The sequence below is a fragment of the Prunus persica genome, chromosome G3 (assembly GCF_000346465.2).
Source record: "Prunus persica cultivar Lovell chromosome G3, Prunus_persica_NCBIv2, whole genome shotgun sequence".
NCBI classification, from domain to species: domain Eukaryota; kingdom Viridiplantae; phylum Streptophyta; class Magnoliopsida; order Rosales; family Rosaceae; genus Prunus; species Prunus persica.
The window spans coordinates 13,618,849-13,644,093 of record NC_034011.1 but is presented as its reverse complement, the minus strand read 5'-3'; the positions used below and the strand labels follow the sequence as shown (position 1 = coordinate 13,644,093).

General features: G+C 41.9%; 1 protein-coding gene across 1 annotated transcript; it reads right to left on the bottom strand.

Moving 5' to 3' along the window:
* LOC109948052 (protein NYNRIN-like) lies at nucleotides 1,801–2,867 on the bottom strand. The gene has a single exon (XM_020559954.1). The coding sequence runs from the start codon at nucleotides 2,836–2,838 to the stop codon at nucleotides 1,801–1,803; it is 1,038 nt and encodes a 345-aa protein (XP_020415543.1). The 5' UTR covers nucleotides 2,839–2,867.

The following is a 25,245-nucleotide window of genomic DNA, read 5'->3' as shown; positions in this document are numbered from 1 at the left end:
AAGGAACTGTCCCTCCTTTGGATAATACCACGCGGCCCGGCATTTCAGGTAGGCTCGTGATGTTCCAACCGTTCCCTTTAAATTTATTCTGTCTTGCCTCCTTTTCTCTAATACTGCTTTTCGTTCTGCGCAGCTGGAAGTCCTTCCCCTCCTCCTACCAAGTTGAAAAAACTTAAAAAGAGGAGTGAGGAGGAGTATGTCGTCGTGGAAGAAACGGCAGCAGTTCCCACTACTACCTCCGGGACGGATGAAGAGCTGCGAGAGGCTTTTGAGGAGGTGGAGCAGGAAAAAGAATTGGAAGAGCTGGAAGAAACGCCTCAGGAAAAAACGACAGTGGTGGAAGGAGAGGTAAGTTTTATTTCTGTGATTCGTATCAGTTCCCTTCTTGCCCTGTTTCTTCCGTTCTGACCCCTGTTTTGTAGGAGGAGATCCCTGCTGAGGTGATTGCAGAGAGCATTGCCTTGGCGCAGAAGCAACAAGGGGGTCCAAGGGCTGAGCTGACTAGCTCAGAACTAGCCCTATTTGAGGATGCCGAGGCAGAGCATTCTACTGCCGCTCCAGTGGCTGAGGATCAGGCGGAACGGTCTGCATCAGAGCCTGTGGATCAGGCAGAACTGTCTGTTATGGTTCCGGAGGCTGAAGTGGAAACAACCGCCGCTGCCCCTGTGGTTGTGGTAACTTTCTTTCTTATCTGTCCACACTCTCCTGCATTTCTGCTTTGTTCTTTATTTTTAACTGTTGTAGCCTTTTCAGGTAGAAGTGCCTAAAGCTGTTGGCGTCCTGGCAGCGGTTACCAGTCCCCAGAAGCCTCCTATTGTTGCTGTAAGTTTTCATAACTTTTGGGCCTTTATTTTCCACTTTCTGCCTGGTCTTACCTTATGCTTTCTTCTTGCAGATGCCCATTCATTCCCTTCCAGGATCATCTGCCACGGCCTCTTTTGCTGATCCAGAACTCGAAGAGTTTGAAGCCATGGATCTGGATGCCCAATTGGACAGACTGGAGAAACTCAGCTCTCCTCCAGGCAAGGCAAAATCTAGGGCAGTGGAGGAGGCCATGGAGAGGTTGAAAATCTGGCAGTCTAATGAGCTGGAGTTTGATCAAGACAATGAAGCCTTAAATCAGCTGATGAAGGACCTGGACCTGCTTCACAGACAGAACACGGCTCCAAAACCTATCCTTGAGATGGGCCTAAGCTTGGCCAGAGATGTGCTCAATCTGCATGATCGCTATGAGGATCTCAGACCTACTTTCAAGACTTCTGAATTCTGCAAGGCCACTCATGAAGCCAACTTGGCTGATTTTGCAAAGCAAAAAGCAGAACTGGATCAGATGGTGGCCGGATACAAGGAAGCCAGGGCCACAGCGGACAAGCTGGAGAAGCAGATTGAAGAGCTCCAAAAACAACTGGCAGAATGCAGGGAGGTGCAGAGCAGGCTTGGGGCTGGACTGAGTTCTAAAACTAAGGCCACTTTCCTTGTGCAAAGTATGGTTGCAGCTTCCAGGCGAGCCTTGGAGATTGCAGAGGCTTCAATTCACCAGGGGGTGCTGCTCCAGAAAGAGCTTTCTGTCAAGAAAGCGAACCTGCAGGAGACTCTTAGAAAACTAGGATTTTAGCTTCTTTTTTCCTTTTATTGTTCGAATAATTTGCCGCAAAGGTGGCTATTTTTATATAAGCTTTCAAAGCATTTTACTGCTTTTTATTTATTCTTGATGCAATAACCGGACACGGCTTTGAAAGTAAAATCAAAAAACAACTTTAAAGCAAAAACAGATCTAAGCAAGATTCTTTTCAAGAAAAGTCAAGCTTGTTCCTCTTCTATCCCGGGATCTGTTTGTACAGCCTGGGAATCCCACATGGTTGGATAGAACTTCTTTAACCATTTACCATTGATTGGGGCAAAATGAACAACTCCATCTCGGTCCTGCAACCTGTATGCCCCCATTCCGAGGATTTGGTTAATTATAAAAGGGCCTTCCCACGTAGGTGACCATTTCCCATATCCAGCTATGTGTGCTCCAAGGGGCAGAATTGCCTTCCAGACTATCTCTCCCTCTTCAAAACTTTTGTTTCTGACTCTTCTGTTGTAGGCCCTTGATACAGCCTGTTTTCCTGCTAAGAGTTTGTTGAGGGTGTCAATTCTGCTTGCATCCAATTCTTCCAATTCCAGCAACATGGCTTGAGAGTAATCCTCCCCAATGAGACCGTGCTGGTGAGCAATTCTAAGAGACTGGACTGCTATCTCCATGGGAAGAATTGCATCATGGCCGTAGGTTAGAGCATAGGGGGTCATCCCAGTTGCCTCTCTTTTTGAAGTTCTGTATGCCCACAAAGTTTCTGACAACTTCTCATGCCACTGCTTTGGATTCTTCTCTAGCATTTTTCTGATGATATTGATAATCACCTTGTTACTTGACTCTGCCTGTCCATTAGCTTGAGCATAGTAAGGAGTAGATTGAAGCAGTTTGAACTTGAATGTTTCTGCCATATCTAGCATGTCCCTAGATATGAAAGAAGAACCCCTATCAGTTGTGATTGATTCTGGAATGCCAAACCTTTGTATGATCTGTTCTTCTATGAAGGTGATGATCTCTTGAGATGTTGTGGTTTTTACTGGCTTGGCCTCCACCCATTTGGTGAAATAGTCTGTAGCAACAATAATGAAACAATGCTGCTGGTTGCTGGCTGGATAGATCTTGCCAATGAGATCCATTGCCCATCCCCTGAAAGGCCATGGTTTTACTACTGGGTTCATGGGAACCGAAGGGGCCTGCTGGATTGGGCCGTGCCTTTGACAGGCCTCACATCCTTTGGAATAGTTGATGCAATCCTTCATCATGGTTGGCTAGAAGTAGCCATACCTTCTGATTAACCAGCACATCTTCCTTCCCCCTTGGTGAGCTCCACAGATCCCCTCATGGGTTTCTCCCATGACTTTCATGTATTCTGTCTTCCCGAGGCACCTTAATAGTACCTCATCCTTACTTTTTCGGACCAAATCTTCATTCCATATGAGGTAGTTTGTAGCCATGATTCTGACTCTTTTCTTAGAGGGCAGAGTGGGATATCGTAAGTAAGTCATGATAGGCTCCCTCCAATCATCTTCAGTGATCAAGGCAGAGTTGACTTCTATCTCCATTCCTCTAGTCAAAACAGATGGTAGACTTTTCCTTCCTATCTTGATGATCCTTTGGACGCAGTCTTCGGGCATTTGTATGCCTGATGCCACCTGAGCCAGTTCATTGGCTGCAAAGTTTTCCTCCCTTGGGATGTGCTCCCAAGTAGCTTCTCTAAATTCTGTTAGCAGATTTCTAGCTGCTACTAGATATACAGCCAGAGAAGGATTCAGACACTTATATTCTCCAGCAATCTATTTTAGGACAAGCATGGAATCTCCCAAGATCTCCACGGACTGGACTCCTAATTCTACCAACATCTCGAGCCCTATAATCAAAGCCTCATACTCGGCCCTGTTGTTGGTGCATTGGAAATCTAGCTGGAAGGAGTAGCAATGTCTGACCCCTAATGGTTCCTCCAGAACAATCCCTGCTCCTGAAGCCTTATCTGTCTTTGATCCATCAAAATATAATTTCCACGGTGTGAGATGAATCGAGTAGATTGGATTGTTAAGGCAAACATGAGCTATAGTTAGTAGATCTGCATTTGCTATGTCCAAGGAATCCATGTTTTCAATTTCCTCTCCCGGGTGATCTGCCAAGAAGTCTGCCACAGCTTGTCCTTTGACAGCTTTCTGGGGGACATACCTGAAGGTGAATTCTATCAAAGCCAAAGTCCATTTCCCAATTCTGCCCCTCAGTATTGGTCTCGTTAGCATGTATTTGATTAAGTCTGTTTTGGCAATGATGTAGATAGTATGTGGCAGCATGTAGTGCCTGAGCTTTACAGCAGTAAAATACAAGGCCAGGCAGAGCCTTTCTATTGCGGAATACCTTCTCTCTACTTCTGTTAATGTTCTGCTTAGATAATAGACTGCTTGTTCCTTTCCCTCTTTGTTGTCTTGAACTAAAAGACTTCCAATGGATACTTCTGATGCAGATACATAAAGCTTGAGTGGTCTGCCTCTTTTTGGCGGGGACAGAACTGGTGGGTTTGAGAGGTAATGCTTTATTTCCTGGAAAGCCTGTTGGTGCTGTTCTTCCCACTTGAATGTCTGTTCCTGCTTCAGCCTTAACAGGGGAGAAAAAGGTTGGATTTTTCCTGCAGAATTGGATATGAATCTCCTTAGAAAATTGATTTTCCCTAAGAGACTTTGAAGTTCCTTCTTGTTCCGAGGTGGTAGAGCTTCTATGATGGATTTTGCTTTATTTCTGTCAACCTCTATACCTCTCTGGTGGACCAAGAATCCTAAGAAATTTCCTGCTTGGACTCCAAAAACACATTTTTTGGGGTTCATTTTTAGTTTGTGTTGCCTCATTCTCAGGAATGCCTTTTTTAGGCTTGCTACGTGGTTTCCTTCCTCAGGGGATTTAATCACCACGTCATCTATGTATACTTCCAAGGAATGTCCTATCATATCATGAAAAATAGAATTCATTACCCTTTGGTAGGTGGCCCCTGCATTCCTCAAACCGAAGGGCATTACAGTATATTCGAAAGCACCTATATGTCCTGGACACATAAAGGCTGTCTTGTGGATGTCCTGTTCTGCCATCATAATCTGGTTATAACCTGCATTGCCGTCCATGAAGGATAGCATCTGGTTATGAGCAGCTCCATCTACTAGCATGTCTGCCATTGGCATAGGATATTCGTCTTTAGGAGATGCCTCATTCAGATTTCTGTAATCCACGCAGGTTCTAACTGCCCTTGTTTTTCTTTTGAGAACAGGTACAATATTTGCTAACCAATCGGCATAGACGGCTGGCCTGATGAATCCTGCCTTGAGCAGCCTTTCTATCTCTTCTTTGACCTTTAATTCTGTGTCCATAGACATTCTTCTTCTGGCCTGTTTGACTGGAAGGTAGCCATCTTTAATTGGCAGCTTGTGCTCTACTAACTGCTTGTCCAACCCTGGCATTTCGTGGTAATGCCAGGCAAAACAATCTCTGAATTCCTGCAAAAGTGCCATGAGTTCAGTCTTGAGTGGCTCCTTCAAAAGTGTGCTGATGAAAGTAGGCCTTGGATCCTCTTCTGTCCCTAAGTTTATCTCCTGTAGAGGATCCTCTACTTCTGGCAGGGAGTCATCCAGTGCTGCTGGTGCAAAATCTAATACTTCCTCCTGTAAAATTTCCTCCTCTTGTTCTTTTGTGCTTTCATGGGTGAATTCTGCTATATTGATGGCTGGATTCTGTATGAAAAGCCTCCTTTCTCCCCAGTATATCAACAATCTTTTTGTGATGGATCAGATTGTTGCAGCTCGATCCTTGTCCAGTTCATTGGGACTAAACATCAGAGTTCTGGAAGTTCAGCATAAAAAGGTCTATTCCAGTCCTCTAGAGAACTGGCTAAACCTTCTTCAATGAGTCTTTGGGCCGTGACACCATGTGGGCGGCCGTTCTGATTGACTCCGAGGAAAGTGAAGGGACCGAGGTCATCATGATAATACCTTACTTCAAAGCACATGGCAGAGGGCAGGAATGGCCGTGGATCGGCCTCTATAATCTCCATGCAGCCTTCTTCATTCCATAGTGCTAACTGCTGGTGGAGGGTGGAAGGAATACAAAGGCTCTGGTGAATCCAATCCCTGCCAAGTAGTGCATTGTAGGTGGTGGAAGTAGTGTCTATAACAAAGAATGCTATTTTCAACTCTTTGCTTCCGACTATGACATCCATATCTAAGATGCCATGTATTTTGGTGATGCCCCCAGCGAAGTTGGTGACGGTCAATCATGTTGGGAATCAGATCTTTTCTCCGTCCCTGCCCAACTTGGTCAGCATTCTGTGGGGTAATAGATTAATGGCTGCACCTCCATCTACCATGATCTTGGAAATAGGAATACCCCCAAGATTTGCCGTTATAAACAAAGGTCTGAGGTGATTTGCCATTTCTCTGGTTGGCTTGGCGAAACAAGATTGCTCTGTAGCTGGTTTATTGGCTGTTCTGCTTGTCTTGGGGTTTTCTGGTTGTGGTTCTGGTGGCTCCTCTGCTTCTGCCAATCTACATTCAAAGCTTTCCTGAGAGAAAACATCTCCTTCCAGAGTGCTTTCTTGTCCTTCGGCAGCCCTGAATTTCCCTGGTAGGATGAATACCATGTTAATTCCCAGATCACCCTGTAGGAGGTCTTCTAATTCTGCCCCAAAAGCTTCTGTTTCTGGATCCAATTCTTCACCAAATTCCATTAATTCTTCCCCGTATTCTTCCGCCCAGTCATCCTGTTCTGCTACTTCGAGGGGTTCTTTCTGATCATCTGCAGAAGGTTCATAGTCCAATTGCTCTTCTTCATATTCCTCAGTGTAGTTGTCTTCTCCTTGTATTGGGGTAGACCCGGATTTCTCTGGTGTCTGCGTGGTGTCAGGACGACTGCTGGACGACGAGGCTACATGGATAGGAGACCTGGCTGGTGGTTCTGTTTTCAGCAATTCCCTTGACTGGCAGGCTTTCTGTTCTGTCTGAGGAAGTGTTTCAGGATTCTTTCCTTTCCTGGCAGAACTGGGTTGTGAACGTACCTGCGTATTATCTTGGCTCCTAAGATATGTGCAGTATTGCCTCTGGATTCTCCTTTTCTGAGTTCTGGTCAGCTCCAGAGTCGGTCTACCGCTTCTTCCTACGGAATACCATCTCCCTTCTATGATCGTTGCCAAGGGTTTTTCGTTTCCGGGTGTCTTGACTGGTATTTCCTTTCTGGGTTGCTCCGTCCTCTTCTCGCTGTATTGTGTAGGCCTAAGACAGCTCTTCTGCCTTGTTTTGTCTAGGGATGAGGTTCCAATCCTGTCAAAGACACTAGGTGTGGGCTGATTTTGTCTGTCTAGAACCACCTCTAGCTCTGTTTCACATTTGCACCTACTGCAGAACACTACCCCAGCCGAGATGGTCGCTCTTGGTATTTGACTGGTCTCCCTTATGACTCTTCTGCCTCTGCTGCAACCAGCATCTGTGATTGGCTCGGTTTTCCTTTGTTCTGGCCAATTTAAGTTGACCATATTGACTTGAGGTTGAGGAAAAGGGTCCGTTGTGACCGATGGTGGTTTTTCTGCCAGTTTCAACCTTCCTGCCGCTATCCCTTCTTGTATCACGTCCCTGAAAACCACACAACTATTGGTAGGATGGTTCCAAGAGTTGTGCCACCTGCAGTACTGTCTGCCCTTGAGTTCTTCCGGCTTCGGTATTCTGTGAGGCGTTTCTATTGCCTTCTGCAGTAGCATTTCGTCGAACAAGGCATCAACCTTGGTTAAGTCAAAAGAGTAAACCTTGTTTTGTGTTGGCTTGTTTGGAACGAATCCTCCTGTGAATGGTGGTGGCTTTTGGTCTTTAGGTGGCTTTGTGAGGGCTTTGCAACTAATGGGATGTTTTAGTTTTGCCATTTCTGCCACTGAAACCTCTTTCTCTTCTGATTCTTCCGCATCTTCTTGTGATTCCACCTCGATCAGGTGGACTGAAGAAGAAGGGGTTTTATAGTATGTACCTTTGGAGGAGTTCCTCCTTTGCTGTTCTTCCCTGAGTAACTCCTCATATTTGGATGCCCTATCAGCCAGTTCTGCCAGATCTCCGAATAATATCCCGTCGAACCTCTTCCTGAGAGAGATTTTAAGGGCGGCTTGGGCCATCTGGATGAAGTGTCTTTCTTCCATGGGGATTCGGCACTTCATTTTGAGCTTTCTGAACCTGGTTATGAAATCTTGGGCCGGTTCATCTTCACTTTGCTTGAGGGCAGCTAGATCACTGATGGTGACTTCTGGCTGAATCCTGTAATAGTAGTCATGGAAGACATTTTCCATCTGTTCCCAGGTTTGAACAGAGTTAACTGGCAGGCTGGTGTACCAGGTAAAAGCTTGTCCAGAGAGAGAGTTGCCGAAAAGCCTTAGTTTCAGCAGAGGGTTGTTCTCGATAGCTATGCATTGGACGGAGAACCTGCCTATATGTTCAACTGAAGAGGCATGGGGGTCCTCCCCATTGAACAGAGTGAAGTTTGGTACTTTGAAACCTGGAGACAACGGTATTTGATCGATATAAGCTGGGTATGGCTTTCTGTAAGTAGGCCTTTCCCCCCTTCTAGCCTCGGGCTCCATGATTTCTCTGATCATTCTTTGCAATGCTCCTATGTCATTCAGAGCATTGACGGGGGGAAGATTTTGTCCCTGCTCTGGCTGAACGTAATCAAACCTGGGTTCTGCTCTGTGTGGTCTGGGTGGAACTCCCTCCCTGTGTTCTTCCTGCTCTTCGACTTCTGGAAGATTCCTCCAGTTTGCCCCTGGTCTATTTCTGTCATGATTAGCAAAAAGGTTGTTCCCTCCTCGGCCTCTCCTCCCTCTTGCAAGTGGAGGGAATGGATTAGGGTCCATCCTTCTGGGTCTATATGGCAATACTGCCGGTGGTTCAGGCAGAAGCGCCAAAGGTTGATCATGTAGGGCCACATGAGGTGGAACGGGCTGAGGTTCTGGCTGGTTCTGAGCCAGTGCCAGGTTATCTGGTTGAGCTGGGGCTTCATGTCCTTGATTAGGAAGGGCTCCTTCCCTCGGGCCAGCCTGGATTTCTCTGTGGTCTGGCACTCCAGCCATCTATGCAACTAGGGGATTTTCCTGGTATGGCCACGTTAATCCCGGCGGAGGGCCATACGGGAGATCTAACTGCTGGAGTATAGGATCCGGGTTTGGAATTCTGGCCATGGCGGATTCTCGGTCCTTCCGGAACTGTCTGTTAACCTGCCATTGCATCATGGCTGTCATGTTATTGAGAGTGTCCTGGCTCCTTTGCACTGTGATTTCTTGTCGGAGTACTGACTCTTGTATTTGATTCATCCTTTTGGAGCCAGTCCTGGAACGTCTACTTCCTGTACTGCCGTGGGCAGATTGCCTAGCATCGCTTTCTTCTGACTCGAGGCCTTCCCTGAGAACCATCTTGTTTTTCTCCATATCTGGTGTGGGTTCTGACCAGATCTTCCGGTGTTTGTAAATCTGTGAATGATTCTGTCAGAGCATGTATACTGAGAAGTCCCACTGGGCGTGCCAAATTGTTCACCCGTTTTCGTGTTTTACTCCTGAGGTGGAAGGGCGAAGTTCCCCACTGGCTTGGAGACCACTTGTTGGTCGACAAGTCAGCTTTCTTTGGTGTGCGAGCGTGCCACTGCTAGCAATGTAAATTCTAGCAGACTTATTTTTAAATTGGATAACTTGCGCCTCAAGTTACTGACTTCTAAAACAAAGGATTGTGAATTTGGGTGAGGAATATCTCCCAAGTAAGTTCTTTTCTTGCCTCAGACTGGTGAGGACTTTCATAATCTATCTCAGTATCAAATGGTTGTTTTGGCCAGAATAGATAATAATAAAATACTGTTTCAGGCAGAACTGCCTTTTACAAAATTAAGAAGGGAGAAATCAACCCTAGAAAGACAAGAAGATGGCTGGAATCCCATTTTTGCCTAGGTAGAAACTTCTGATCCGGGCTGGATTGGGTATGTCTGTGCTGGACTGTGCTGTCAACAACTTTGGCTGCTTGGCTTCAGCTGTAAATCGATACCAAAGTTCAATTTTGGTAGAGCTTCAATCTACTTCAAGCCTTGGGAGACTTTTGAGCGGGCAGAACTGCAGGAATTCTTCAGTTTGAAGGGACATAAGTGGCTATTCTCGAGGATTTAGCAAGCTGGAACTATGCTGTAAAATTTGTTGAGGTTTGCATATTGGTAAAAACTCAAACTATGTTTGTCTTGGCTTTTGCTGAACCAAATTTGTAACGAGAAGGATCTCGTTTTCAGAAGACTTATTTTCTAAGTCTGAACTTTGGGATTCTGATCTAAAGCTGTTTTTTTCTCTTGGGATCCAAGTGAACTTTTTCTTATTTGTTTTTTTTTTGATTGATTGATGAAAATATGAGTCTCCTGTTTCTTTGCCTTCTTTCGCTTTTATAAGAGATCCTCCTAAGGAGGTCATTTTTAATCTTTTAAATAATGGGCGGCAAAAAGATCTCTTATAATGTAAAGTAAGAAGGTTTTTTTTTAGATAGGTTCTGAGCAGTCACCTCCTAAAAACAGTCCCTTCCCTGGTTTTCTGGGTGGCAGCTTTCTAATTCAACCAACGCCACCGTCTGTGTGGGCTTTTTATGGCGGTTTTGGCACTTTTTCTTTTGTATCTTCTGAGTGGTTCCCTGTTTCCCGTTCTAATTTAGAAAGCGTGATCCGTGAATTTCTTGGGAGATGGTGTATTGATTTGGAGCAAAATCTTGAACACAGATGGGTTTTTGATCTTCAATTGGCAGTGTTTCAGAGACGTCCCTCTCACATTTTTAAATTTTAGTTGATATTGCTGACTTTTCCAAAGCTGAGGCAATCACGTGGGTGTGTCTTCGAAAGTTTCCACATCTGGGCTTTCTTTGGGCTGAGGCTTTATTTCCAACGTTTTTGGTGTGAAGCCCAAACTGTTTTGGATTTTATTTTTTCTCAAATCTCTGGGCTGGGCAGGCAATTTTATAATGGGCCTGCCTTCTGGTCTTGGGCGTGCCGAATTTGGGCCCAAACAGATAGCTCCTTGTACAAGGGCGAAATCAAGAATTTAAGACTGGTGGGCTAGCTAAAATTTTTAGCTTAAAATCTAACTTTTTTTTTTTTGGGTAATAATCTCAAAATTGAGATTTTGTTGTGATTAATGTTACAAAAAATCATATAAGGAGAATAATATTTCTAGGAATTTTATGAAATTGGTTTGGTGTGAAAATAATTGAATTAAGTGAGTTTAATATCAATTTGGACTAAAATGCCAGAATATTAAGGTTTAAAATTAATGAATTTTGTAATGGATGTTCAAGAAATTGAAGCGAGAAAAATATGATTTTTTTAACTGAAAAATTGAGCTTGATCTGACGAACACGTTCACATTTCTAGTAGTAACACCTTCCGAGTCAAAAGGCCTGAAGCCCACCACCCACGAGTTAAGGCTTGCAAGTGAAATTAACTAAGTTTCTCTTCTCAACATCAGTACAAACCAACCCTTGATTTCAAAATTCGATATCATCTGGTATACTTTAACTATATGATAAAACTATACAACTACACCTGCCTCGGTCTCCGTCTCTGATGAGGTCCATTTCCTCATAGAAGACAAGACAACAGTTAATTAAATACATGCATACCAACTTGAGGCAAAACAAGTATTAATTTAACATCATTTCCAAAAGAAAAACAACAATTAGAGGATCCATTCTTATGAAATCAAGGTTTTCACCAACCTACTCAAACTTTTTTCTAGAGGATCCATTACTCTGCAACCTAGACCTCTCTCAGAGACAACTCACGACTCAACTGAGCAAACCAAAAGCTCAATTTAAATCAACCATTCCTCTTCCTCGTAGTCAACTAAATACTCTTTCAGAGTCAACCAACGACTCTTTTAGAGCTAACCTATAAATCTAACCAAACTAACCAATAGCTCTTCTGAGCCAACCAACTACTTGTCTCCAGCCAACCGCTTTACCACTCTCATAGAGCTAACCAAAGGTTTTGTCTCTCTATCAGAGAAAACCAAATTCTCTAATACCAAACTGTCAAGCCATGAATTCTCAACCACAAATAACCTTCGAGTTATCACAAGCAAACCAATCTGACATGCGTAGCTCGCGGAACCTTCAACAAAAGTAGAAGAATATATATGTTTTTTTCCTTACTACAAGACAATCTGTTCCGAATCCACAATGTCAATATTGACTCTGAAAGGATCCGCCCCGAATTTCCCAAAATCCGAGGCGAATCTTGTGAAATTTCCGACATCACCCCGATGCCGGGCCCACTTACTAAAGACCGAGACTTTCTGCCGAAATTTCGGCAGAGTCTCCCTTATAAATTGGACATTTCCCAAAATTTCAACATGCATAAAAACACATTTAATATTCCCAACGGGCAGCATATACAATATAATTTCATGCAATTCACATAAACGGCCTTCGGCCTTCCAATAATTCTCAACAAACTACCAAACACGCTAACAAATCAATTCATCCCTTAAACAAGGCAAACGATAAATTTAAATATGAATTATGACTACTAAATTTCAACATGCATCATTTAACCTTTCCAATTTCAACATACGAGGTTTTAGCCTCCTAACACAATCACATATATGTCCACGGCTACACCTAATAACCTTAGGCTGCCTACGAACCCTCACTGAAAGATCAAGCCACACGTAGTTCTTTCCTAAAATCCAATTCCACACATAGGTAATACCTTTATTTATTTCTCTGTATTTCACATTATTTCCCCATACGCCGGTACTACCAACGCTACGTATGGGGTCTTCAACACGCCGGATAACCTACGCCACGTGCGACCTCACCATATTATCACATATCTCCCCATATGCCGGTACAACCAAAGTCACGTATGGGGTCTGTCTCAACGTCGGATAACCTACGCCACGCGAGACCTGAACATCATATCATAATATCTCCCCATACGCCGGTACAACCAACGCCACGTATGGGGTCTGTCGACACGCCGGATAACCTACGCAACGTGCGACCTCACCATATTATCACATATCTCCCTATACGCCGGTACAACCAAAGCCACGTATGGGGTCTGTTGACACGCCGGATAACCTACACCACGTGCGACCTCACCATAGTGGCGTCTGTCGACACGCCGGATAACCTACGCCACGTGTGACCTCACCATATTATCACATATCTCTCCATACGCCGGTACAACCAACGCCACGTATGGGGTCTGTCGACACGTCGGATAACCTACGCCATGTGCGACCTCACCATAATATCACAAGATCTCCCCATACTCCGTTACAACCAACGCCATGTATGGGGCCTGTCAGCAAGCCGGATAACCTACGCCATGTGGGACCTAACTTTCACAGGGTGGTACTTGTAGTGTAACCAAAATCCGGGAAGGTGCCTAGGATAGTGCGTATAGCACTTCAAACTGACATTCTAGACTCTTTTTATACATATATATATATATATCAATCTCTAATATTGTATAAACCTCAACAACATCCCAAGTACCCCACAATCACCAACACTTAATCAAAAATACTAAATTAACTATTAATTATAAAAATAGTTTTAAATAAATCATTAATTCATATGCTTGGCAATTCCATCACAAAGCCAAGCTATTCATTTAAAAATAAGGTCCGAGAGTTTCCTATAATAATAATAAACATTCTAAAAATCCCAACCTAGTCAACATAGCTCAACAACGCTCAAGACCTGTCATTAGGGTCATTCTAATCCTCCTAGGAAGGTAAGACTACCTCGGAAGGCTCATGGTCAACCAATGGTCAAAATACCCAATCTTGGTCAAACGGGCCCACGACCTTCAAATTCCAATCCAAAGGTTCCTATGGGTTCTACAAGGTTTAGAACACTCGTCCTACAAGTTTGGTCCAAATCGCACGGTCGGATCGCTCACGATCGCACGATCTGACGGTTATTATAAAATAAACTTTAAATTAATAAATCGGAACATCCGGGGCTCCGATTCACGATCCGTGAAATCCTACACGATCCGTGAAATCCTACACGATTCTAGAAATACCTAGATTAACATATATTAAATTTGAGACCATCCAACGGTCCCAACCTATCGAACCCGGATAACGCGCAATAGGCGATATCCGTTCGAGACTCAAACGGTATCCAAATTGACATCCGAGCACACCTACGTACTCCTGAGAACCAGGAGATTACATCGGGACATAGTGCCCTTTTTTCTACAGTGCCCACGCGCCTGTAAAGCGTGGGTGCCCAAAGCGATTACGCATCACCGGAAAATCTCAAAACCACGGCTCCAAACTCCTACCCTAGGTATAACACCATATTTGGAGCCACTTTTGTTCTTGGACCTACCCCAAAAATACTAGTCACTACTCCAAACTCCTTTCGGGTAAGAAAATAACTAAATTACCCCTACCATAAGGGTAAATTTATAATTTCACTTAAATAATTTAAATAAGGGATTAAATTTGGAGTCGGGGTGTTACAGACTCAACACTCCTAAGTCAAATATTACATTCCACAATTACCTAATAAATTGAAAGTTGAAAAATATTACATAATCTGCTCCCCAGGGCTTGTCACACAAAACAGAAGTCTTTACAAAACACACCACACTCAAGCCACTTTATCTACACAACAACAATTGAGCCTCTTGCTCCAAACCTGCTCAAGGGTTCCTATTACTGCAGGTTCCCCAGCACCGTCAAATAGTGTACTGAGTTCACCACACACAAACCCAATAAGCTTTTACAGCTCGAATGAGTAAATCACATCAGTATAAACATGTAATTTCTCACGTAGTACGCAACAACATGCATCTTCATTAGCACCACACAATCATTGTGTTACCATGGTACTCATGACAATCAAGTCATCCCAAACACTTACACACTGCGATTATACCCCACGAAAGATCTATAGTTCCACATGCTAAAATATGAAAACTATGAGAGAATATTTGTTTGTGGGAATTTTCTGTGTATTCTTCTCCTTGTAGGAGGTCATATTTATAATACAATGAAACCTGAATGAGCAAGTAAATAATAAATTCCTGAATTTATTTACAATAGGAAATCAGGAATTAAAGTAAATCAATTACAATTATAATAGAAATTCTTGGTGTGTAAGGAAAGTAAGTCAATAGTCCACAAGTCACGCCAATACTCCCCCCCACGTTGGTGCATAGATATCGCCAATGCCCAACTGATCTAGTGAATTGTGGAATGCTTTACTGGAAATCGTCTTTGTCAAAATATCCACCAATTGATCCTCGGATTTCACGAATGGAAACCGAAACACTTTAGCCTCATGCTTTTGTTTGATAAAGTGTCGATCCACCTCAACATGTTTAGTACGATCATGCTAACCGGATTCTATGCAACGGCTATAGCACTTTGTTGCCACAAAAGAGATTCATTGTGGATGTAGGTTTATACCCAAGTTTAGTAAGCAACTTTCTTAACCACATAAGTTCACAAATTCCTTTAATCATGCCTCTGAACTCGGCTTCTGCACTAGATAAAGCTGCTACATTCTGTTTCTTGCTTCTCCATGCTACCAAATTACCTGACACGAATGTGAAATAACCCGATGTGAATTTTCTATCTGTTACATTACCTGCCCAATCTGCATCTGAATAACCATCAATATTCAGATGACCATACTTTGAGAACATAAGTCCTTTTCTAGGTGCAGACTTCAAATATCTAAGTATTCGAAGAACTGCATTCATGTGGTCTTTACTTGGAGAGTGCATAAATTGACTGACAAAGCTCACCGCATAAGCAATGTCTGGTCGAGTATGTGACAAATAGATAAGCTTCCTACTAACCTTTGGTATCTTTCTTTGTTAGTTGGAACTTGATTCAGATATTCTCCAAGATGATGGTTTTGAACAATAGGACTGTCCGCAGGTTTGCAATCTAGTATTCATGTGTCTGTCAACAAGTCCAAGACATATTTCCTTTGAGAGAGAAATATGCCTTGCTGCGATCGAGCCACCTCAATTCCTAAGAAATATTTGAGTCTACCTAGATCCTTCATCTCAAACTCAATAGTCAAATAGTCTTGTAGCTGTGATATTTCCTGTTTATCATTCCTAGTAATAATCATATCATCAACATAGATTATTAATGCTGTTACCTTCCCTTTCTGATGTTTCAAGAACAGAGTATGATCTGAGTTGCACTGTTTGAAACCATTGTTCTTCATTGCCATGGTGAACCGTTCGAACCATGCACGTGGTGATTGTTTCAATCCATACAATGCTTTTCGTAACATGCATACTGTTCCAGTCTGAGTAGTATTATATCCAGGAGGAATGTCCATGTACACCTCCTATGCGAGTTCGCCATGTAGAAAAACATTCTTTACATTAAATTGGTGTAGTGGCCAATCCAAACTAGCTGCAAGGGACAATAAGACTTTGACGGTGTTTAACTTTGCAACTGGTGCAAAGGTTTCTTCATAGTCTATACCATAGGCTTGTGTGTACCCTTTTGCCACAAGTCTTGCCTTGTATCACTCAATAGATCCATCTGCATTGTGTTTTATAGTAAACATCCATCTACATCCAATAGTATTTTTTCCTCGTGTTATAGTCTCCAATGTCCAAGTCTGATATTTCTCAAGAGATTTCATCTATTCTTTTATAGCTTGGACCCACTTAGGATCTTTCAATGCTTCAAAGACCTTGGTTGGAACACTGATGCACAAAAGCCTTTAGTGGTTCAGACAGTTTCTCAGTGGATACATGATTTGCAATTGGATACTTGGTTGTCAATATCAGGTGAATAACGGTTTGGTGGCTTCCCACGATTTTTCCTAAAAGGTAATTGATATCCAATAGATTTATCTTCTAAATACACAAATCTAGTAGGAGTAGTTACCTCAAAGATATTCTCAAGAGATTGATCCGTTGGTACTGTTGAGTGAGGGGGGTCTTCATCTTGTTGTTATGAGTTCTCTGTCGGAGTATGACTCGAATCAAAAACAGCTTCGCAAGGGTTAGGCGATCGATCGTTGTTTGGCAAAGGGCATTCGCACGTGACAGACTTGGGATGATCGATTGTTATTGTTTCTTGGCCGAGATCAATCTTCGTGCATAGATGAATATCTTCGTTTTCCAAGCTGCTCCAATTGGGCTCTTCACTCCATATCTCCCCCTGAAGAGTAGAATTGGATGTTGGGTCATAGAAGAACATCTCTGATTCCAGAAAAGTGACATCCAAAGTGATATAGGTTCGCCGGGTAGGAGGGTGATAACATCGGTAGCCTTTCTGATGAGTGGCATAACCCAAAAAAAATACAACAAAACGCACATGGATAAAGTTTGCTTCGTTGATTTTTGTGGAGATGAACGAAGGTCACACAGCCAAAAATGTGAGGGTAAGCACCAAAATAGAGGGCAGATGCCCGTGTTGTGCGAGCACCTGTAATGTAGTTTTGAAATTCAAGACCCCAGAAGGCATGCGGTTGATAAGGTGGACAGCAGTGACGACAACATCATCCCAGTCAGGAACATGGCCATTAATGAGAAGAGCACGGGCTATTTCAAGGAGATGAAGATTCTTCCATTCGGCAACACCATTTTGTTGTGGTGTCTGGGGTCAAGTTGTCTCATGAATAATGACACGTGTCTGGAAGTAAGTTTGAAAGTCATGATTAATAAATTCTCCACTGTTGTTAGGGGAAGAATCTGTATTCGAGCATTGAACTGTGTTTCCATCTGTTTTTGAAAAGATTGAAACAGGAAAAACACTTCATTCTTATTTTTCATCAAATAAAGCCATGTCATCTGTGTACAATCATCTACGAATGTGACAAACCAACGAATACCGGAATGAGTAGAAATAGGTGATGGTCCCCAAACATCAGAATGAATTAAAGCAAAAGGAATAGTACTTTTATTCATACTTAAAGGATAGGATGCTTTGTGACACTTGTCACATTTAAAATTTGAGTCCTTAAATAAAGAAAATAACTCGGGCAATAAGTGTCTCATATAACCAAAAGATGGATGCCCCAAACGTTGGTGCCAGAGCCAAATTTGTCGATGCTTGTCATCAGACAAATGCTTCACACTGTTGGCACGTCCCATACTGAAGTCATCCACATAGTACAATCCCCCTCTTTTAGTACCAAGCCCAATGATCTCCTTGGTGAGAATATCCTGTAGTAAACAAAAATTGGGATAAATTAGTGCACAACAATTTAGTTGTTCAGTTGCCTGGCTCACATACATTAATTTATTAGACAAAGATGGAACGAGTTGAGTATTGGAAAGGGACAGAGAGGTGAAAGGGTGACAGTGCCGGCCCCTGTCACATGATAGGTAACTCCATTCGCATTGGCAATACTTGTGTGGCGGGGTGTAGTGGTGTGCAAAAAATCATTCGGATCAAAGGTCATATGATCAGTGGCGTTAGAATCAATTATCCAACCAGTAGTATATCATAGATCAGAAGTATGAAATACATAACCGCAGTTACCTGAGACATCCGGAAGCGCGGGACTATCAGTATGGTCTAGCTGTAGAAACAAGGCTAATTGGGGTTCGGTAGAGACAAAAGCAGCACGGTCGGAACTATTAGCAGTTTCTCTGAGCTTGTAAGCGCGGAGGTCCTCCCACCAATTAGGATAACCATTCAGCTTAAAACAGGTGTCGCGGGTATGTTTGAGGTTGCCACAGTGCGTGAAACCACGTCCATCAGTCGGAGCCTTAGGATAGGAAGGTGGGATGGTTTTAGGAGGTGGCGCACTAGCAGCAGTAGCATATGATTGGATTTGAAGCTAAGCCGCAGTAGAGGAATTCTAGGGCTATCCGGCACGAGTATGGGGACCTGATCGAGGCGCACTCTTTGCCGCTAAGCCAGTGCTAGTGGATGCAGATGAACCCATCATCACAGCTTGTCGAACATCTTCACGGCAGGCATAGGCATAAGCTTGGTCGACAATAGGGAATGGAGTCATGTGAAGAACATCACTTTGGGCCTTATGAAGACGATCATCAAGGCCATCCAAAAATATGTAAACTCGATCTTCCTGCAGAATATCATTATAGCGCTGGATATCACTTTCATATTCCATCATATTTGTATGACGAAAATCAATCTTTCTCCATAAGCTTTGGAGAGTATTATAATAGGTTTCAATGGAGCTACCAGCTTGTGTCACATATGGGAGACTCGTCGTTTCATATCATAAACCTGAGAGGTGTTAGTGCCATCATAATAAGTTGTGGCAATTGCATCCCACACTGCTTTTGCCGTCGAAAAATTAATGAAATTGCCAATCAAGCTATGCTCCAGAGAATTAACGAGCCATCCTTTCACAATAGAGTTCTCGATGCGCCAGCGGGGAAACGTTGGAGCAGTCGAATGAGGTTGTGGAAGATCGCCATTAATATATCCCAATTTGTCTTTGCCGGAGATATACAACTCGACAACTTGGGACCATAGAGCATAGTTGGCGCCATCTAACTTTATGGCAATCTGTGCAGCGGAAGGTTCATAGGTAATCGTCGTCAAAATATTCATTTGATTCGGGTTTAAGGTCATCGTCTGATTCGAATTCGGGGTCATTGTTTGAGTCGAGTTCGGGATCGTCTTGGTAGGATCCTGACTTAGGATCGAGTTCGAGGTCTGAGTCGGTATCTTCATTAGTTGAGCCACCTGGGCACTCAACTCGGCTATGGTTGGTTGAGAAGGAGAAAAGGAAGCAGTGGTGTTACCGCCATGAGGATTAGAAGAGTCATCCTCCCCCATGGTGGAGGCTAGGGTTTAGAATACAACGAAACCTGAATGGGCAAGTAAATAATAAATTCCTAAATCTATTTATAGTAGGAAATCAGGAATGAAAGTAAATCAATTACAATGATAATAGGAATTCTTGGTGTGTAAGAAAAGTAAGTCAATAGTCCATAAGTCACGCCAACACCACACAGCCACACGCACTACACCTACATAGGATAGCAGTTTTACACACCACACTACACTAATAAAGAATGAAAGTTCCACACAACACACTACACCCAACATTTCCACACAACATGACAAATATATATATGAATAACAAACACAAACAAATAAACTATGAATAACAAACACACAAAACAACATCCACAAATCCATGTAGTAGTAAATATCACAACTTGTATTTAATTCACAATCCAAAGGTTTTACTCACTTCTTCTCGAAGCTACACAATATTGCTAAGCTCAACGAATCAACAGTTGCAAACCATACCGAGCAACTTTGGCTCAAACAAACCTCATGAGAAACTTAGACTTCAACAAAACCTAAGTAAAGTTTGCAACTTAACTACGAAACAAATCCAACAATGATTGAGCTCCTAGCTCAACTCAACTCATCGTGCACTGGCACATAAACCATGTGACATGTCTCTCGAGACGTGCCTCGCCGTGACTCACTAAAGTCACCGACAACTCCCAAAAATGTCATGACCAACACATTGTCGATCTCATCCTCAACCTTGCGCAAATTAAAGATTAATCGCACAAATAATAAAAATGCCCTTCGAACCAACCCGTGGTCGAAAGTGATCAATTTCCTTCCACAACCCTCCAAAATTGCGACATACACATTGTCGATGTCAAAACAACATAAACGACACCAATTGTCCAAAAAATCACTCTTTGGGTCCTGTGGATCCCACACATCCAACAGACACTCCATAAACTAGCCTCGGACCCACAACCTCAGCTTTCAAAAAATCCGAAATCACCAATGAATTCTAAATAGTCCCGACATCACAACCATCTAAATTTGGGACCGATCCAACTGTCTGATCATCCTAGATTGCATGATCATGCACAATCGAACAACGATTGTTCACCTCATACTTTGAAATACAATAATGTAAAATCTAAAGTCTAATGTTCGATCAGTTTAAACCTACAAAGTGTACAATACTAGCTACCATATATTGAAACTTGGAGGCGATCCAATGGTCCGATCATCTCCATTACAATCCAAAATTAGCCAGGCGTCGTCGGTCAAACAATGGAATATCACAAATCCGAGCACACCACCGCGCTTAGCACCTTGAGAACTACAACTTGATCTAAAAACATTATCACCACCGACGGTGGGTATGAATAGAAAATTTCGGCGACGAAAAAAACTTAGAATCCCCTGTCAAGAATTATGCCAGCAGAAGTCGATCAAAGTTGAGGGTATTTCCTAGCGACGAACGAACTTCACGGCGTCGCCACTCCTTGCACTTTGGTCCAATGGCCGTGATTCTTGTTCGGTTAGGCTTGTGAGGTGTCAGGTTTCCAATCTGGATAGGTGGTGTTAATCACCTCCGTCATAATTTTCCACAGAAGTCAACGGAAATTCAAATTTTGAGGCTATTGTAGTAGATATATAACAACTAGTACAATAAGAATTAAATCTGACCTTTGCACATTTAAATGCGTTAAAATTTCTTGGCATCTGCAAAATAAGCTTCACAAATACAAAGGGAAAATATAAATAATTAAGTTTAATATTCCCTATTAATGTGTTGTAGTTTTTTTTTTCTAGAAATATCTCTTCTTAGAAATAGTGGGTAAACTGCCAAAAAGACCACAAAACGAGAGCATTAACTAGAAGTGGGAACAAGAAATTGATGGGCAATATAGGTTTTTTTTTTCTTCTTCAAGAACCTACATGGGTAGCCCATGGTAGCCATGTATGTAGTTTTGCCACTGCCTTTGTACTAATTTTTTATATAGCTAGTTCCACTAAACATCGAATGAAAAAATAAACAAGATCTTCAATTTTAATCATTGCTTGGTCTTCGTCAATAAGGCTATCAATCAGCAGTTAAATGGTGTGTTTGGATGAAGGACTTTGAAGTAAGGGGACTTTAAAGTGATAAGATTTTGAAGTGAGGGGATTTCAAAGTGATGAGATTTTAAATTGAAGAACTACAAAATGATGGGATTAGTAAAGTCACTTGTTTGGCTAATTATTTTGTTGGTGTTATTTGATTGGCTAATTTCTTCTAAATATAAGATTTGTTTGTTTATCTTTTTTTGCCTTTTTTTTGGGCTGTTTAGTTTTTTGTTTGCCTTTTTCGTTTTCTCATTCAAACACGACATATCATCAATTTAAAAAAAAAAAGTAAATTTAGGTTTTAGTCACAAAAAAACTCACTCTTAGAGAAAGCTAAAGCTTTTTCAAAAAAGACAGAAAAACCCCTCAACTTTCAAACCAAAGACATGCAAATGTAAAAGATTTTTTAGAAAATCCAAAAATAAATAAGCGCAATTTTGTCTATTTTAGTTTCTTTTAAAAAATTTTTCTCTTCTTTGACCTTTTCTAAAATCTCCCAATTAAAAATTATAATCAATGCAAGGAAGAAGAATATTGAAATCTAGCATCATTTCATTTGGGAAACCGTGGCTGACAGAACTATTGCTGATATTTTTACAAAGTCACTCTCCAAACGTCCTTTCAAAGGCTTTAGTCCTCAGCTTGCATTCTAGAAAATCCCTTTAAGGGGGAGTATTAAAATTAGTGATTTTCGAGAAAGGCTTTTTATCTAGTCACCATCACTTATATTAAATTCACTTTCATCTGCAAGGAAAATTCTACAATGGGCGTGGTGTATCCATGCGCCCAAAATATCAACCATTGGATGAGTAAGTGGAGATGAGGGTTAAATCGGATGAGTAAGTGGAGATGAGGGTTAAATCCACATCATTGAATGCTGGTAACCTGTTAAAAGGGTTGATGTTGGTAAAAGTGAATAAAATAAAAATTAAACAAAAAAAGAAAAATAAAACAAGAAAAGAAAATTAGAATGACAGAAAGGGAGAAGGGCAAAGAAGATTGTGAACTGCTGCTGAGGCAATCCCACCAACGACTCTCTCTTTCATCTCTCCCTCTCTTCCCCTACATGTGAATCGCTTGATTCTGGAGATGAAATTGAGAAGATCTTAAATGTCGGTGGCTGCATTTTGCGTGGTTCACCAAAAAAAAACAGTGAAAATGAGTTGCTGTTGCTGAAACGTATTGAAGTGGCCATTGCAAAGGTAAAATTAATAGCTTTATAGTAGTTTATCCTTGTCCACACTTGAGTTCCCAAAGACCAGTAATATAACATTTTGCTATATTGATCTGCCCAAAGAAAACTAGCTATTTCTATGGGTAATTTTCCCTCTATGAAATCAAGTAATTATGTTATGAAAAGAAAACCAGAAAAACTAAGCATAAATTAATGCAGCCCAGGAAGCAACTAAGCATAAGTAAATAGGTTTTTGATTTGCTGAAAAGGAAACCATTGTAATTTGAGTTATTTCACAGACAAGAAACACAATATGATCAATGTCAATATCTTTCTCTTCTTTAATGTTGGGCATATTGTTGATGTTGACAAGTTTGTGACTCATTCAAAAAACATTAGGTAGAATTTCTTAATTGTAATGCAAATGCCATGATATTTGTAGCCTTGCATTTTGGTAATGGAAATGTAAGAGGTACTTCAATATGTCATTTTGAATCCAATTACCAATTGGTTAGTCCTAGTTTGCAATTATTGTATCCATATTGCCATGTTATTGGTAGCCTCTTACATTTTGAGAACATATGTGATTTGTCAATACAATTGACAAACAGTTACTTGTAATTGCATTATAGTCTTGTAATTGTGATGTAGCACAGCCCTGGGTGTGTTAGTTTTAACACTCAGAGGATAGAAAAGAATAAGAGAAGCTGAAGGAAAGAAAGATAGAGGGCAGGCAGAAATCAGAGAGTTAAGAGAAGGTTTAATCAATATTCAAATCTAAATTTTAAAGAACTACATAGGGGTATTTATAGCAAACTAAAACCTAGAGACAATAGGATTAAAATCTCCAGCTAAAACAGAAATCCTATTCCTAATAAAATAGGAAACGTAGAAATCCTACTAGGATTTGGAAAACTAAAGAAGATAGGAAACTAACAAATAAATTAGGAAACTAAACAATTTAGGTCCTATGCATCCTGCATCATTCTCCTCCGGTTGAAAGAAATTGACTCTGGCGAGTTTAACGATGATGGCGCCGACTGTAGGTATGAATAATAGGAGGACGAGCATCAGTAACTTCAGCTGCTGCCAAATCATCTTGAACTTGACGGAGAAGAGAAGGATCATGCTGATGAAACTCATTTTCAGTAATCCAAGTAGCATCTGTATCCGGACGTCCCACCCAACGAACCAAAAAACGAGAAAACCCCCCAAGGGCTTCATGATCTAAGACTTGTGAGATTTGATCCGTAGGAGCAGCATGGGAAGCAGGCACGCGAGGAGCAGTAGGAGGAACAATAGCATGGGTTATTTCAGTCGCAACAGGAGGAGTAAAAGTACCCCGGCATGGAAACAAATCAGATACGTTAAAAATAAGACTGATATGAACATCAGAAGGAAGTTCAACCAAGTAAGCATTGGCACCCAACTTGCGAAGGATACGATAAGGACCCATCGATCGAGCATGAAGTTTCTTAAAAGAATGTTTGGGAAATCGCTCAGGGCAAACACGAACCATAACATAATCACCTTCTTGGAAGTCTTGAGTGCGACGATGAGTATTGGCAGCAAGTTGGTATGTGTCCGTATTAGAGAAATTTTCTGACGAACCTCCTCATGTAGGCGACGAATGTGCTCAGCAAAGGTAGTTGTAGATTCCGAAGGACGGGCATCAATAGGAAGGGGAGCAAGATCAATGGGTGGACGTGGCATCACACCGTAAACAATTTCGAAAGGACTTTTACCTATAGTTCGGTTGGCAGAATTATTATAAGCAAATTCTGCTACAGGAAGAATGAGGTCCCAATTACCCTGCTTATCACCGACTAAACATCGTAATAAATCTCCAAGACTACGATTAACCACTTCTGTTTGACCATCTGTTTGAGGATGAAATGCAGACGAAAACTTTAAAGAAGTACTAAAGAGCTTCCACAAGGTCTTCCAAAAATAACTAACAAACTTGACATCACGGTCTGAAACAATAGAAACAGGAAGCCCATGCAGATGAATGACCTCTTTAAAAAATAACTTGGCCACATAAGAAGCATCAGCAGCTTTAGAGCAAGGCAGAAAGTGAGCTATTTTAGAGAACCTGTCAACGACAACCAGGATAGAATCATGGCCGCGTGCCGTTTTTAGGAAGGCCAAGAACAAAGTCCATGCTTAAATCTTTCCACGGGGTATGCGGAATTGGCAAAGGAGTGTATAATCCAGTATTTTGCTTTCTAGCCTTGGCAAGCTGACAGGTGCGACATTGGGCTAGGATGTGAGCAACATCTTGCTTCAATGAAGGCCAATAAAATCGATCGGCAACTAGAGTAATGGTCTTATCTTTACCAAAATGTCCAGCCAGACCTCCAGCATGTAATTCCCACACAAGGAAATCACGTAAAGAGGTACGGGGAATGCATAACTGCGTTCCACGAAAGAGATAACCATCCCGCAGCAGAAAATCAACATGATCATGACGATTTCCAGTCGTAACTTCCTGAAAAATGAGACCAAAATCTGGATAAGAAGAATACTCAGTTTTGATTTTATCAAAACCCACAACTTGTGCAGTCAATGATTAAAGGATAACGCCTACTCGGCTGAGTGCATCAGCAACCT

What these genes read in the sequence shown, in the direction of transcription:
- LOC109948052 (XM_020559954.1), bottom strand. Translation starts at nt 2,838, where the DNA reads ATGATGAAGGATTGCATCAACTATTCCAAAGGATGTGAGGCCTGTCAA.